Here is an 18,162-nt window from a genome sequence, read left to right as displayed (position 1 = left end):
GGAAGGGAGGATTTACTCTTAATTCTCTGTGAGGAGGATGTCTAGGTCTATATCAGATATTTATCTTTTATGAGAGCATTATTTTTGGGAAATATGATTTAAATTAAACATTCAGTTTAAAAAATTATTGAGTTTTCATTTTGAAGATTATTTAATAAATAGCAGCTATTAAAAATGTAATAAAAAATATATTCACTAACAACTAAGACTAATTAATTTGTGAATTATTTATTTTTGCAGGACATAAAACTTACAAGGCAAGAAGAACAAAAAGTTATGAGGGATGTATTGATAAAGAGCCATATAGTGTGTGGCACACTAAATTCTTTTGGCAATGATTTTTATGCAGACATACTAGCTCCTTACTCTCAAAACATCAGGAGGTCAATGTTCAATTGTGTTATTGTAGATGAGGTAAGACATACATAATACATATACTTGTGTGAGGGTTGAGGTTGGGGGGGGGGGGGGGTCATCAATTCTGTAGACTTTCACTTTTTCAGGTATTTTTCTCCATTTTTTTTATATCACTTGGCCATTATTATCAATTCTTTATATATTAGTCCTATTTTGGTGCACTTTTGGCTATCATTCTCTATTCTGAAACCCCCATCCACATCCTTGTGTGTTATCATGTTATCAATATATATTGGATAGTAGTACAATGTTCATTTAACAGTTCTGTCGTAAAAGAGGAAGAAAGATACCAAAGGGACAGTCAAACTCATAAATCGAAAATAAACTGACTATGCCATGGCTAAACCTGAAAAAGACAAACAGACAAAAAAGAGTACACATGACACAACATAGAAAACTAAAGAATAAGCAACACGAACCCCACCAAAAACTAGGGGTGTTCTCAGATGCTTTGGAAGGGTAAGCAGATCCTGCACCACATGTGGCACCTATCGTGTTGCTCATGTTATAAAAAATCTGGTAAATAGTATAATTTGGTAGGTCACATTCATGAAATTGAAGGGGATTGTATATAGTTACAACGTAAGGAACATATCCGATATCATTTGTGAAACGTTTATTCCATTTGGATCAACCAACTTGTGATGGCGTACATAAAATTAAAGAAGGGATGATTTCAAATTCACCATTTGGAAGTCTTGGTTTAATAGCTTCCTTGTGAACAGCAATCCTTTATTAAGAAAATCATGCATGTTCACAATTCGAAAGCTGAAATCTTGTCGCAAAGTTTTGTTTTCTTGAAAAATTGAGTCATGCTGTTATTTAGAGTTAGCTTGTTTCCTAAACAAATTTGTCCACCTTGATGCATGTTAAACAGACCGGTCTATTGGCTTAAAAATACTGTAAAATTTCAGATTACCATCAAGTTAAAGAACCTGTCTAGTCTGTTAACTATGGATTTCTTCATTTTCGTGGATATTTAATTTGTGGTTTTGTCAAATTCTGAATAAAAGACTTTTGAGATTTGCAATTCTTTGAACATTTAATTATTTTTTTTCACCTGTACCCACAAAATCCACAAACTTATGGTATCCAACCAATAATCATGAAACCAAAGTGTTGTGAAGTTTATGAGCTTAGAACTTTTAATACAATGTATACTTTTAACCTACCAGTGGGAAATTTACTCTTGCCATATATTTTTGTCTATGTATTTCACTATTTGCAATTAAATTTCAATCAATTATTGTACATTATACAGTGAAACTTCTCTAAACCGGTCCCTCCTAATACCGGTTCTCCCTTCATATCGGCCAAAACCGCAAGTCCCGGCCGGCGTGTATGTAAAAAAACGGTCAGGTAACCTTATAAAACCGGCCACCCCTTTAAACCGGATACCGGCCGTTATTTGTGTATTTGTGTTATTAAAATCAATAAAATATCACCTCATAAAACCAGCCTTCTCATTTGTAATCATTAGTCCATATATAATACTGTTATATAAACAAACAAGTTAATCCGGTCAATTAGACACCTGCATGGCCATGGAGTAGTGTTCACCTGTCAATGTCAAATCAATACCCAAATAAATTATCGGTTGAGAGATTTTGATCTTCAATCACCCACGCTAATCAATGATGATAGTTAATTATCATTAAATGTTTTAGCTTGGCTACTTTATTTCATCATTTTAAAAAAAAAAATTTAGGCAAATTATAAAAATTAATCACTCACTTTGACGTTTGCAATTACATCGTAATTCGTTATCGTCGGGATATTGTATTGAAGTTTAACAAACCTTTTTAATTTGTTTAAAGGGTGTATATTTAGTATGAGGTGTGGTGCTTTGACGTATGTGCACTGCTTATGTAATAATATATTATCATCGTATGATACCGATGAATGGCGATGCTGATTGTCAATAATATGAAATATTAATATTAAAATTGTTTTGTTATATATAGTTGCAGTTTATTTGTTATTCCTGCAAAATAAAAAATAATAAAGATACAAATGATGTTTTAATATTTATTTCATAATCAATTTAGAATACAAAGCTAAATTTACACAACAAAACAAACTTTATGATTGAGGTACAATACATGGTAAAAAAAACAAATGCACACATATTGAGGGGAAGTAACTCTTATATTGAAGGGAAGTAACTCTTGTTAATTTCAAATTCATTAAACCGGCCACCCCTGAAAATCGGCCGAATCCCGTGGTCCGACGGGCGGCCGGTTTTGAGAAGTTTCACTGTAATTACATTCATTACAGGCTTCTCAAGCAACAGAGTTAGATACGCTAATACCATTACAATATGGGACTACTAAATTGATTATGGTAGGAGATCCTGAACAACTGCCTCCAACTGTCTTGTCACAGGTAAGACTTAGACAAATTTATTGCACAATGCAAGATTTGTCATAATAGATGATCGTCAGTAATATCAATGAACCTTACTGGTTCAAATCTGTTAAAAAACACTGCTGATATATTATACAAAATAAGATTGAGTTATTTACAAAAGATTATCCTTTAATTTCAAATGGTTCAGGAACATAGCTGAATTGTCTGATTTCTGAATGTCTTCAAAGTAATTGCAAAGCAAATTGTTTTGAAACCTCAAGAGAACGAAGAAGAAAACAATGGCATCTGAAGATTAATTGTCAGCAGTTATCTTCTCTTGATCAAATTTTAATTTGACTGGTGAGAGATTCAGATATCTTGTAGCCTCTTGTTAGAAAAACAACAAAACACAGGCAAATAAGATGTTCAAATTTGACACACTGTAGATTCATTTATTTTTCTTGGACATGAATTTGTTTTTAGAATGAGAATAAATTGTATATTTTGTGCACATTTGATTACTGTAAACCAACTTATTTTCGCGGATACTTTATTTTGTGTTTTACCTTTTCTAGACCACTTCGCAGCAATTTAATTTCGCGTCTTTCTTATTAACTTGAAGGAAGGATCAAAGTTTAACGTATTCGAGCGATTTATATTTGCGTTATTGTTCTACTCACGAAAGTTGCAAAAATAAGTTGGTTTACAGTACATGGTTTTGTCGAAGTCATCATACAAACCTACAAAAATTTTGTACTTTGGTAAACCAAGATTTTAATTCTCAAATTTTTTTATTACACTGAGAAAAAAAAATGATTCACTGTACAACCAACCAACAATTAACTGAATTACTTTTATAATAAACATGCATTGGACACACCTAGCTATGAAAAATTAAAAATATTTATGTTGAATGATGTAACTTGTTTTTCAGAAATCTGCTCAGAAAAGTTTTGGACAATCACTGTTTGAGAGGTTCTACTGTCATTTTAGACATGAAGATGTCAACCCTGTTCTATTCTTAGATACACAGTATAGAATGCACCCGGAAATAGCTCATTTCCCGAGCAAATTTGTCTACCTTGGTGCACTCAAGACTGACAGGTATATTGGGCTTTGATGTACAGTAAATTGTTGATAGTTAAATATGTGGTACCCTTATTGCTATGAAATCCATGCAATTTGGTAATTAACAAATAATAAGGAATCTAAGTTATTAATTACTCGATAGAATAACTCAGACTTTTTCAACACAACATTAAAACAGCCCCTACATTGAAACATAATGTTGAAATTTTCTGTTGACTTGTTGAGAGCTATCTCCCATAATATTCCCCTCTCTCTGCTACGCACACAATCTGGAGACTTAGGATATGTTTCAATGAGCATACAACCCAAGAATATAATTAAATTAAATATGACATGACCAACACTTGATGCTTCCGTTTAAACTCATAATAGACAAGGGCATAGACAAGCTAAAAACAAACTAGCAGAGATGATAAAAATATCTGACAAAACTAGAAAAATCTTAGCCCTCACTCTCAAAAGAAAAAAACAAAACACCAAAAGATGAAAATCATAACAGTTCATATCAACAATAAAAAGAAAAATAATTAATAATCAAGCTAATTACAAGGTTACAGGCCCGTAGCCAGGAATTTCCAAAGGGGGGTTCGTTGGACTCACAAACTTGACTTTAACAGTCACAATTCGAACAGAACATTGACTTTAACAGTGCTTATTTGTTTTCAAGGGGGGGGGGGGGGGGGTTCGGACCCCTGTCTACGGGTATGGGTTAAAGTGTTGCTAAAATGTCCTTTTTGTTTGCAGTTCTGTAGAGGAGAGATGTAACATATTCCAGTTAAAGCCATATCTTTTATTTGACATGCAAGAAGGACAGGAACACAGCACACAGAGAGGGTTAGTATATGTTTATAAATTCATTTTAAATCATTGCATTAGTTTTATAGGCTCATTTCTAATAGTATGTGTGATGTGCATGTTGTGTTGAGTTGAGCATGTTGTGGCATAAGAATTTGTAGATTCAGATCCTTCATTTTATTAGAGGTAATTTATGAGTGCTAATGAGAAAACCCACAAAGAAGGAATGGAAGAGATGAGGGTAAATTATTATCACTATATTCAGATTATTTAGCACATTCTTTCTTAGAGCATATTGTTTCTGTGTCAGAAACTTATTCTGTATCAAAATTTAATCACAATCCATATTGAGGGCTATCAAGCTTGAATGTTTTGTCCATACTTGTCTCATCTGTTCAATGATCGACCTCTGTGATCATATCAAACTAAGCCATGATTTATGGGGGTAACCCTTTACATCTTTTAACAACATTTCTAATATTTTAGACATAATTTAAAAACCAAACAGATTTCAATATTTTCTTATGATCAGAATACTATCAGTATATATAACTTTGATATCAGTATTTTGATTTTGCATTGATGTATCATAACAGTTGGATTTATTTTATTCTATATTTGTCTGAAGCTTTTTCCATTGAAGTGTAATCATGCATACTAAAAAAACAACAAGTTAACAATTGTTGCTTTAACTTCCACACAAATTGGTTCAGTCAACAATCACTTTTTCTGATGTTGATTTGATCTTAGTGATATCTTTAGGGCTATTTTATTTTAATAGATGGAGTATATTAATTTTGCATACATCAAATGGATGCACAATGATAAATAAAAAATGAAATACATTTCTAAATAGAATAACTATGTCCTTGTTATATAATTATATTAACCATTCATACTTTTGTATACTATTTTAGAACACATCTGTTAATTTCCTTTACCAAATTGAATAACACCTAGTTCAGTATCTGACAGATTACAGTCAAATTAGAAATTATTGCCATGTCCAAAAGTTGGACAGTACATGTATCAGGTTCACAATAATAAAACTCATTCATAATTTCTGTAATGATTTTCCTTTACAAAATTTTGTTATGCCCCACCTACGATGTTAGAGGGGCATTATGTTTTCTGGTCTGTGGGTCCGTTCATCTGTCTGTTCGTTTCGTTTGTCTGTCCAGTTTCAGGTTAAAGTTTTTGGTCGAGGTAGTTTTTGATGAAGTTGAAGTCCAATCAACCTGAAACTTAGTATATATGTTTCTTATGATATGATCTTTCTAATTTTGATTCCAATTTCACTGTCCACTGACATAGAAAATGATAGTGCGAGTGGGGCATCGGTGTATTGGGGACACATTCTTGTTTACCATTACTTTTATCAGACATTTTCAACGTTAACCAGTTATAAGCAATAATAAATGTACACATTAAGTTATGAATTTACAATTGTCTATCATGTTTTTCAATTCTGAGAGATATTTTGAAATGCACCATCTTTGACTCGTACAAAACACCACCAATAATGATATTTGACTTGATCACCTTGTGTTTACTGTATATTGCTTTTCTCACATATTGTATTGTCATTTATATATGTAATTCATATTTTCAAATATTTTCAGATGTGGATTGTAAGTCTTGTAACACATTGTTGGGATTTTATAGTTGTTTATTATTGTTTTTCTTTACCTTCAGAAATTTTATTGTTCTAATATTTGCCTCATGTTGTTAACTTTCCTGTATCGTTTAGATGGTAGGCTGCTGTCACTTTTTGCAGAAATGTTGAAAAAAATCAATGTTTTTTACATTTGCCTAAATCTAAATCATAATCTGATTATTTAATTTTGGATGTAACACGTCTTCTTATTGGCTGACATTATTTTGTTATCAGCCCAAAGACATAAATAAGTCATGTGACCGTGACGTCATCAACGTTTTTTCATGGCTTTCTACGGTTTGAAATGGAGTTTAGAATTAAATTATAAGAAATGACTGTAATATTTTTTCTGTCTATTCGAAATAACATAAAAAATGTGGTGCACATTGCAAATAACCCGCTACGCGTTATTCAGTGTGCACTAAATTTTTAATGTTATTTCTTCATAGACATAAAAAATATTACAGTAATTCCTTAAATAAATTCAGTGTGGTCTTCTCCGTACAATTCACCACCTAGAATACAGTAGATTCCGCTTATTTGCATAGCCTATTTGTCAGACAAAATTATGCAATAAAGTGAAGTATGCTTATATCCGAAATGCCAAATGACAGAGTCAAATATAACATCGACAGACAGATCAGGACCTGAAGAAAGATGAACGTCTGTAATCCACATACAACATACTGAATGTTGATTTATTCTAATAAAAATTATATGTTTAGTGTCATATGTGTTATTTTATTTTGTTTCTTTAAGGTGGTACCTAACACTACAGGGAGATAACTCTGTAAAATCAGCTAAACGTTTTAATCACGTTGTGTTGTAAAAGGAATATTAAGCTTCTCAATGATCAAAATTGGTGTTTGTCAAACTACTATATAACCAGTGTAATTTTTCTGACAAAACGGTTGGTTAAAAATGTTTGATTCTTTTTATATTTTTGTTAAAGGATCAAAGTAAATACTTTGTCAAAATTTTATGAAAATTAAACAAGCCAAATTAATTTTAGTTAAAGTGTTAGGTACCACCTTAAATAAAGATTATTAAACACATTTTGTTTTAGTTTATTTGCGTTCCAACTTTCCTTTACCTGGGATACGAAAATAAACTGTTCTAAAAATAGATTTGTTTCTTTGACCCATATGTACAATGTACATTGCTATTCTTTGATTAAAAAAATCACTTTTAAACAATTCTTCACAGTTTATAATTATTTTAACAATAGATGTGTAATTGATTGCCTTTAATATGCAGTTGGACATTGAAGTAACATATCGTTAGTTTCGTATATGCAAAGCAGTAATGGGGTCCTGTACAGGTTATTTGCTGGACACAAGTGTTGAAAGTGAGAAAATATAATAATTAAAAGTCAATGCTCTTTTCATAAAATATCAAAAATAAATGATTGATGTCTAAAATTCTTTAACCATATTTAAATGCCCTACAATATTTAACTTTATACAGATCACCCCAAGCCCAATTACTAGAGTTCACATTGGTTATGTCATGATCGATAATTAGCAGGAGTTATTGTTTGTAAAATTAACCCCAAATGTAATCTATGGACAATTGTTTAAATCCAATCAAATACTTAACACCCTTTCAAGTTTGAAATAGTATGGTCAGTGTTTTACAACAATTATCTGTTTGACATTTTTATGACATAGAACATGGGAAACTTTACCTGTGTAGACATCGAGGTTTATTTTTAAATCAAATACCATAATATAAACACGAAAGAAACTGTTTTAAAACTTTATTTAAATAACACAAAAGTAAATATGAAATAATAATGAAAATAAGAATGCATTCCAGAAAATTATACTTACCGAATTGCTGTTTCCGGTCAAATATCTCGTCAGTTTTAACTAAGCATATCTAGACGGCAATAATTTTCTATGCAATAAACCGAAAGGCCACTTGTAGAGCTATGCATATAACTGGACAATTTAACATTAGATGAATGGGAAATGGTTTTGTGCAGGAGAAATCTATGCAATTAACCGAATTATGCTATTAAGCGGTATGCAATTAAGTGGAATCGACTGTATTAATATAACTGTCTATTTGTTATATATACTAACTTTTATCAAAAACATTAACAAAATTAGAATCAGAGATCTTGTTGATTTTGATGTGGTTTATTAGCTGTGCATTTACTAAATAAAGAAGAGAACAGAATTTTCAATTGTTGTGTGATAAATCTGTAAAGATTTGAAATCACTAAAAACTACTGTCTTTTGGTTTATTGAAATATTTCAGAATAAGCGTTTTGATTCATTGAATGTTTACGATTTGAACAAGACTGAAATTTCACGCATTCAATAGTGATCATGCAATAAATATCAAGGTATAAAATTCTTAACTGTTCCTTGCCTTCATGTTCTACCAGATTCATTTTCTATTCCATCAAGCATATAATCTACATGTTTGTTAAATTTACGTTTTCTTCCAGGGCTATTATAAACTCTACGGAGGCTGAGTTTACGATAGAGTTGTGTGAGTTCCTAATGAGTCGGACAAAGTTGCAGCAGCACCAGATTGGTATCATTGCACCATACCAACAGCAGAAAAAAATCATCAAAGAAGGGCTAGAATCAATGTAAGTTTTCTCATTTAGTTGTGTTTTTAAAACTTTTTTTAAGTTATTTTCAAATAATTATAATAATGGAGCTGTGGTACGAATGCCAATGAAACAACTATTCATCAAAGTTCAAATGAAGTGGATGTAAGCGTATGGTAGTCTTTAAAAGGCGTTGACACAAAATATATGAAACAATTCAATTAAGAAAACTAATTTATTAAAAAAAAACTTATAAAAGAAAAACAAATATGTCAGACATGTTTATGATATTCTTGCTAAACTGTGTCATGTCAAAGTTTGGAGGAATGATTCATACAATTAAGGTGAAATTGTCAACAAAATGTATTTGAAAAGAATAGAAAAAAAGAATAGAATTTATAGGAGATATTTGACATACTGTAAATTCAGAAATTACTGTGTTCATTTATGATTGTTAAAGAATAGACAAAAATGTGAGATTATAAATATTGCGATATTAGGAAAATCTTCAAACTGATATATGTCTCAGATATCAAAATGCACAATATTTACATTAATATAAACATAGCTATAATTTCTGAATAAACATTTTAAAAAGAGGAAAATATTTATAATTTTGCATTCTAAGAACTTTCCAAATCAAACTAGGTGTATTTTTCACCTAGCAATATTTATTTCAAAAATGTTGTGATAACATTATTTTGTCATTTTAGGAAATTGATATCGATTGAAGTCAACACAGTAGACAGTTTTCAAGGTCGCGAGAAAGAAGTGATAATCCTGAGTTGTACAAGAGCTAAGAATGTTTCTGGTGGAATAGGGTGAGTGCTAAGTTGATACTGTGGATTCATTTATATTTATTGGTTACAAATTTTCATTGATTTAGTGGATACATATGAACCATCAAATCAAAATGTTCAACGAATTACAAATTTTATATAGGAATGCATGAAGACCTTGTCAAAGTTATCAAAGGTACCAGGATGATAATTTAGTACGCCAGACGCGCGTTTCGTCTTCATAAGACTCATCAGTGACGCTCATATCAAATTATTTATAAAGCCAAACAAGTAAAAAGTTAAAGAGCATTGAGGATCCAAAATTATAAAAAGTTGTGCCAAATACGGCTAAGGTAATCTATGCCTGGGATAAGAAAATCCTTAGTGTTTCGAAAAATTCAAAGTTTTGTTAACAGAAAATGAACCATGAAATTAAATATCAACAAATATGCAAGCTTTATTCAATCCTCGAAAATTGGTACCCATGAAAATAAATTACTCCACAGTATACCTGAAGTTACAGGCTCAGAACGTTGTTTGAAAGGGATTAAGATTGTAGGTAAAAGTATTTGTTTATACAAAGGAGGGTAAAATGTGGAGTTGTCTATAAAGCTTTATTTCCCTGGTGGTCCTTAAAGAAAATCTACTGGTCCTCCCTACAATTTATGTTGCAAAATATAAACCCTGTGTTGGTCCTTTGCAAAGTTGTGGTGGTCAAAACCTTTAGACCACCACCACTTTTCGAGAACTCTGGTCAAATGTGAGTCATAAATGAGCAAAGTTATAACTTTTTGGGTAAAGATTGCATGAAATGCAATCAAAACCATATGTAACTGACTTGATATAAAGTCTTCCAAGGCTTATCACTACCTTTTTGATACACAAATTATAATGCATTTTTCATAACAATCTATACATCCTATCCATGAACATTTCCGGAAATTTATCATTGTAAATATATGCTCAGATATTCAAATCACAATATGAAGTTACACCTTTCAAGAAAATAACATAACTTTTGCAAGGTGTAGGAATCTAGTATCTGTTCTAAATATATCAATGATGTCATTGTTAAAGGCATCTTTAAAATTGAAGTTATCTCCTGTTGTCCAGAATTGTAGTTGAATCAACAAAAACCAATGTTTTTTTTATTGACAATGCAATATTTAATTTTACTTCCTACTGATAGATTAACATAATTTTTATCCTTATGTGCTTTCAAGCACTTTTATTTTTATTGTAGACTATATGTTGACATTTAGGTGTCTAAACTGTGTGTAATGTGAGTTTATGTCAAGTCACGTTTTGTTAACCGGATTTTTGTGACAAAAATGTCGGTTATTAAATTGGGGATGCTCGGCGGGCGGGCTGTCGGGCGGCAATCAAATGATGTCCGTGCATTAACTCATGAACCGTTCAACCAAAGCTTTTAAAATTTTAATATGTTGTTACTGACAACTAAATGAAGGTCAAGTTCAATAATGGCCATTTTGACTTTTACCGTTCAGGAGTTATGGTTCTTGAAAGATTGAAAAATGGCGTTTCCAGTCGTGTCCGTGCATTTATGCATGAACAGTTGTACCAAAGCTTCCCAAATTTTAATATGTTGTTACTGGTGACAAAAAAGAGGTCAAGTTCAATAATGACGATTTTGACTTTTACCGTTCAGGAGTTATGGTTCTTGAAAGATTGAAAAATGGTGTTTCCAGTCATGTCCATGCATTTACGCATGAACTGTTCTACCAAAGCTTCCCAAATTTTAATATGTTGTTACTGTTGACAAAATGGAGGTCAAGTTCAATAATGACGATTTTGACTTTTACCGTTCAGGAGTTATGGTTCTTGAAAGATTGAAAAATGGCGTTTCCAGTCGTGTCCGTGCATTTACGCATGAACTGTTCTACCAAAGCTTCCCAAATTTTAATATGTTGTTACTGGTGACAAAATGGAGATCAAGTTCAATAATGACGATTTTGACTTTTACCGTTCACGAGTTACGGTTTTTGAAAGATTGAAAAATGGTGTTTCAAGTCGTGTCCGTGCATTTTCTCATGAACCATTCAACCAAAGCTTTTCAAATTTTAATATGTTGATACTGATGACAAAATAGTGGTCAAATTTGATATTGACGATTTTCACTTTCACCAATCATCAGTAATGGTTCTTGTGATATTGCCAGGACAAAAATAAATGCTAATAAATCCAGTTTGCTGTTGTTGTGACAGCCTCTTGTTTAGATATAAACTTACATATTTATGGCTATTTAATCTCAGGGTTTTGCCAAAGTATATATACCAACATACAGAATATTTGTCATTTGTTGAACATTTAATTTTGTGGTTCACCTATATCCACAAAACCCACAATAATTAGTATCTAACAATTAATAATGAACACACAGTACTTATATTGTATTTTCCCATTAACAACCATGTAATTAAGAAAATGTGTCTGTCATGGGGTTTGTGCATTAAAATATAAGTTGGCATAAGACCTAAGACTCAAATGTCAAATAGAGTTGTTCTAATTTGATATTTTATATCTCTATGCAGGTTTTTAGCTAACAGTAAGAGAATGAATGTGGCTTTAACGAGAGCAAAAACAGCATTGTACGTTGTTGGATGTCTTAGCTCTTTGAAGGTTAGTGTCAAGGACTACAAAATTTTTAGTAAATGTAACTTACCTCACTTTTAAAAGTTCTAACTGCTTGCTGCATAATTAGAAAAAAGGAATAAACTCAATACTATCTTCAGAAAATATTTGAATATAAGATGTAACACAACTTCTGATTGGCTGAAGTTTTTGCCTGTTAATTCATAGACATAATTTGGTCATGTGAAGGAGACTTTATCAACGTTTTTCATGTCAAATTTAATCCTTTTAAACAGAATTTGAATTTATAAAAAGGAATATCAGTCTATTAAAAATATCCTTAAAAATATAGTGCTCACCTTTAAATATCTGAATACACATGCTATTTATTTTTTATGTTATTTCTTCATAGAGCGAAAAAATATTATAGTCTTTCCTTAATTGTTGCAAAAAATATAATAAAAGTGTTGGTTATTTTACAGAGAGGTGACCTTGCATGGAGAAACTTGATTGAGGATGCAGAGAGAAGAAATGTTATCAGGAAAATTACACAGGGAAGATATGATATGGTATTTAATGGTTGTTTGAATATCTCCGCTAGACTGGGACGACTGTTTGTAAGCTGAAGGAAACAATCTGAGAAATGATCAAATTCTTTAAAACCATGTCCATGTTTAAAGCCTAGTATTAGTGAGACAAGAATTATTGATACTATGGTATGAACTTATTAAGCATGTATGGATAAAAAAAAAGTATTTAATAACTTAAGAAAACGATTAAGGTATGATATCTGTTCAAATGATATATGAATTGAGTACCGAGTACTATAACTGTATTTGAATGGAAGATGGAGATGTTTTTGTTGATGTTTATTTTTGTTAGATTAAAACGAAATAAAAAAGGACAGTATTCCAATTGGATTTATTACAGTATGTAGAATATCAAAGATGTATAGCAAATAGTTTCCAAAGATATAAATCATGGAAAAATGTTCCTCAAAAAAGTATTGATGAAGGGGAAAAAATGTTGAGTTCCATGTATGTGTACAGATGTACGATGGACTATAGAATAAAGATGGTTTTGCCAAGAAGAATGAAAGAAAAAAAGAAAGAAAGAGAAGAAGAGGACAAGTTCATTATCATGCAGAAAACAAACCCAATTTCTAAACCATTTAGAATTGAAATCTGATGAAGCATTGATATGGTATGAAAGACACAAACCCTGACTAATATGCATAGAAACATAGTGCTTTTCATTGCTATTATGAAATGTTGTGAGGAAAAGAGAATTTCAAATGCAAACCAATAAACAATTCCAACTGATATTATAGAAACTTTGCACAATGCAGTGCTGAACAATTTTATTTTATTTTTTAATGAACTATGTTTACGTAAATGTTTTTATGTCACGTTAGTTACTTGGAGATTCATATTTTTTAATGATGTTTATTTTTAATTGTGTGTAAATAATGTATATATATAACGTTCAAATTTATATACATTTACGTCATATGTATAAATATATGTACAACTTTGTTCTTTTCGTGAGAACTTCAGGGAAAACGATTAATATTGGTGGGAAAATGTAGATATAAAATTAGCTTTCTAAAATTGTGGTTCCTTTGAAATGTGTTGAATATATTTTGTATTCATCAAAAATTTTCCATAGCCATTTGTACCATTTTTTTAACATGTTTGAAAAGTAAACCTGTAAATTATAGATAACAAAACCTATGCCTGGTACCTACAAAAAGTTGTTTGTAAACATTTATGAGCATTATGTTTTTCTGGTCTGCTCCACCCTCTATCTGTCCCGCTTCAGGTTAAAGTTTTTGGTCAATGTTTTTTTTTGATGAAGTTGAAGTCCAATCAACTTGAAACTTGGTTCACATGTTCCCTATGATATGATCTTTCTAATTTTAATGCCAAATTAGAAATTTTACCCCTTTTTCACGGTCTATTGAACATAGAAAATGATAGTGCAGATGGGGCATACATGTACTGGGGACACATTCTTGTTTTTACATGTATTGATCATTGAAATTGTTAATTAGTTATGTTTAATGCAAGTATTGTTAACTTCAACTGCTGATTTTATCAAATAGATTTGTGTATTTAAAAGGGATAGAACTCCGTAAAGGAACATAACTCATTCATAAATCACAGCTATTTTGTGTCAACCATTTTGATTATTATTTTTCTTAGTCTGTAAGTGACAGAGATTTTGAATTCTATTTCACATGAATGCTTAAACATTATGGAGGAGACTGACAATATTTCAAACTCATTCATGATTTTAACAAATATTTTCCTAGAGTAATGAACAGTACAAATTCAAAATTAAACCAAAAATGAATTGAAAAAACAGGCCTTTGCTAATAGACTCACTCCCCTCTTTTGTAAGAATGCAACATTTTATATCTGAAATATTAATATTACTAGTAAAAATACATGTCAGAAAAACATTAAACTAGAGAACAAAGCGATGTCTTATTTTGCCAATTTTACCCTTTTAGATAAATTCCCTTAGGGATTTAGTCATGCAAAGCCTAGAATACAATTATTTTTAACAAAATTTAAGGTCAATTATTAGTCCTTATAACATTGAACATTTCATTGGTATTTTTTTTTTAAATAAAATTTAAAGTACTTCATGCTAGTTTGGTAAATACACCACAATGATACGTAATATCAGTATGGAGTATGGTGGAAACCGCCTTCTTCCTCTTGTGTATATGTTATTATTTTCATGTCAATCATGGCCAATTTAAGTATTTAAGGTGGTACCCAACACTTTCACTAAAATTAATTTGGCTCGTTTAATTTTCATAAAATTTTGATGACGTATTTACTTTGACCCTTTGACAAAAATGTAAAAAATTTAAAAAATTTGAACCAACCATTTTGTCATAAATATTGCACTGGTTATATAGCAAGTTGACAAACACTGATTTTGATCATTGAGAAGCTTAATATTCCCTTAACAACACAACGTAATTAAAACGTTTAGCTGATATTACAGAGTTATCTCCCTGTAAACTGCAGGACTTTGTTTATCAATGACTATTAAACTGGTTTTTTTTTTTAGAGTTATGTATAATTATGAATTTGTCTCTGCTAATGAAAATATGATATATGTATTTTATGTTATGATATGATAACATTATGTAGCGAAGTTTATTTCTGAAGATGCTTTTTCAGAAAGAAATTTACTCTCTGTAACCATGTTAATGTAAATATGTTAAAATAACCTTTAGACTATCAACAAATGTTTAAATACTATTTTTTTTAGTCTAATTTTTTATTGTTCTTTATTATGCACTACTTATGTCCATCACCTTTCACAGATGATCTCAAATGAATGCATTAAATAATCTTGATCATTTGAAACAAGCAATCTTGCCAATGATACAGCATTTAAGGATGTACTTGGCATGGGTGAGGTTAGCTGAAAATTTATAAATCAAGAATTTAAAATTGGCACTATAAGCTGGTAGAGCATTCTTTAAGGATTAAAATAAACTAACAAAATTGATAGGTCATGGACCTCCTTTTCGAGATATTTGAGATTTAAATATGGTGGGAAAAGGCTGACTAGGACTTTTACCTTATGTTTGCATTGGTATTGTTTGTGTCCAAAAACAAAAAGAAAATTAACAATCTTCTAAAATTTTGGTAAATGACCTTTCATGAGCTATTTGGTCGTGTATGAAAAAATAAATGGGTATTATGTGGGAAAATATTTTACATTGTATTGTACGGAAAAACACCAAGGAGTCAGAAAATTTGACACAAATTCTAAAACCTCGCTTAAGTACATCCTCTTTCTTTTTTTTTTTTTTGGCCCTAAAAGTTATTTTTTAGATCAATTTTATTGGTTGTGAAATTCATTTTCAAAAGGCATTACAATTTCGTTAATTACAAAAAATGAAAACATTGAACATGATCAAAGGTCACTCAGGTTATGTTAACCTGATCAATGTTATATTTTAGACATGGTATCAATTAGTTAATGTTAAACCTGTTTGAAAATGTCAATCAGTATCTAAAAACTAACAATCAGTTATAAAAACTGTCAATCAGTTTATTTTTAAACTAATCAAATTAATCTGAAAATTTAAACCCTGACTAAACTGTCAATAATATGTTTTTCAGAACCAACTGACACCAATTGTATGTTATACTTCATTTAAATGCCAATAATATATGTTAAACCTGATTGAACTGACAGTTAATGTATGTTAATTATATAAACCCTGATTGAACTGACAGTTAATGTATGTTAAACCTGATTTAAATGTCAGTCTGGCTATCATGGGTATTTTAAAACTAATTCATATGTTAAACCTGATTGAACTATCAATGTATGTTGAATCAATATGTTAAACCTGATTGAACTATCAATGTATGTTGAATCAATATGTTAAACCTGATTGAACTATCAATGTATGTTGAATCAATATGTTAAACCTGATTGAACTATCAATGTATGTTGAATCAAATTAACTGTCAGTTCATGTATATTAAATCTTGAGTCAACTGCTATTTATTTAACCTCATTAAACAGTCATTCATTTAACCTTAACAACCATTTTTTTGGAAGAAAGATGATTGAGTTCATCGATAGTCACTTTTGTAAATAAACATGCATTTTATTTATTTTTTGGCAAAATACGATGTAGTATTTTTGTTTTGTTATGTTTGTTTTACATTTTATATACATGCAGCTAAGATAGCATTTCTTGATTACTGTGTAAGAGTGTGCTAAACCATAAAAGTCTTGCTTTTTCTATGCAATTACTTAAACAAATAGTAAAAGCCTGTTTGATGTCTGTGTAGATCTTGATAACATAATGAAAATAAAATATAGGTTTGTTTCAATTTTTAAATTTTGACAGTTAATCTTGGAAGGGTTGTCCTTTTATGATACAAATTGGGTTTATTTTTTAAACAATTTTTTTTTATAGTTTTAAAAAATTTCCAATTCTCCCTTTTCACCCAGTTTGGATAAAAATTTAAAGATTCAGGATACAATTGTCAACAACCATTTGACATATTGGGCAAGGGAAGAGGAGGATTTAGAAAACTAATAACTGACTCACCCAGCAGAAAGTCGGTTGGCTTTATATTTGCTGACTAAAAAAAAGTGCTGTGAATAGTTCACAAGCAGGACAAATATAAAAATGAGTTCAGTCATTTACAAGGACAAGCAAATTATAACAGCCAAATATAAAGTCTGTCCCTACAATCAAATATCAAATGGCATCCCATTTCCTGAAATCCATTATCAACTTGTAAAATGATTCAGACAAGCAATTTTATTGTTGCCATGTTATCTTATTTATTATTTGAATAGACGTTTGTTCAGGGGTATTTCTATTTTTAGTAAGAAAAGTGTATTAATGTATAGGGAACAAGTTGTGTATTAAAAAAACCTGTTAAATTATATGCAAATGGCAGAAATAATCCCCAAAGATGACTTGAATTTAAAAGCAGCTATACCAATAAATGATAAAATATATTACTATTTCTATGTTTTTACTAGTGTTGATGAATTTCAGATAGTCATTCATGAACATTTCAGTTATGATATGGAAATGTTCTAAATTTGACTGGTTGTGAAATTTTGAAGAAAAAAAGCACATATTTTGGGACAAAGGATATACAAAGACTGTTACAGACATAGACATTAGTAGAAAATCAAGTATTGCAAAGAATTACTGTTAACACAGAAACAAGAGTAATCCTTTTAAAGAAGACAATGGATGACCTTGGTTACTTTGGAAAGGTAAGCAGTTCCCTGCTCCGCATATGGCATGCATAATGTTGCTATTTCAACTACAATTTGAATTTTAATTCTTTCTTTTTGGTGCAAGAGTCCAGGAACATACATGTACAACAGGAAAGAAGCTAAGACAG

General features: G+C 30.6%; 1 protein-coding gene across 1 annotated transcript in view; it reads left to right on the top strand.

Annotated features, from left to right (window-relative positions):
- Positions 1-17,764, top strand: part of LOC134687181 (probable helicase senataxin) — a 55,239-nt gene extending 37,475 nt beyond the window's left edge. Inside the window, exons 17-24 of the mRNA XM_063547266.1 lie at positions 241-414; positions 2,695-2,802; positions 3,701-3,870; positions 4,600-4,689; positions 8,766-8,912; positions 9,587-9,694; positions 12,205-12,292; positions 12,727-17,764. Coding sequence (XP_063403336.1) covers positions 241-414; positions 2,695-2,802; positions 3,701-3,870; positions 4,600-4,689; positions 8,766-8,912; positions 9,587-9,694; positions 12,205-12,292; positions 12,727-12,870 — 1,029 coding nt within the window. The 3' untranslated portion in view covers positions 12,871-17,764. The remainder of the gene's footprint in view (positions 1-240; positions 415-2,694; positions 2,803-3,700; positions 3,871-4,599; positions 4,690-8,765; positions 8,913-9,586; positions 9,695-12,204; positions 12,293-12,726) is intronic.
- Positions 17,765-18,162: the final 398 nt, after the last annotated feature.

The sequence above is a fragment of the Mytilus trossulus genome, chromosome 10, assembly GCF_036588685.1.
Source record: "Mytilus trossulus isolate FHL-02 chromosome 10, PNRI_Mtr1.1.1.hap1, whole genome shotgun sequence".
Lineage (NCBI taxonomy): Eukaryota > Metazoa > Mollusca > Bivalvia > Mytilida > Mytilidae > Mytilus > Mytilus trossulus.
This window is presented reverse-complemented; position numbering and strand designations above follow the sequence as displayed.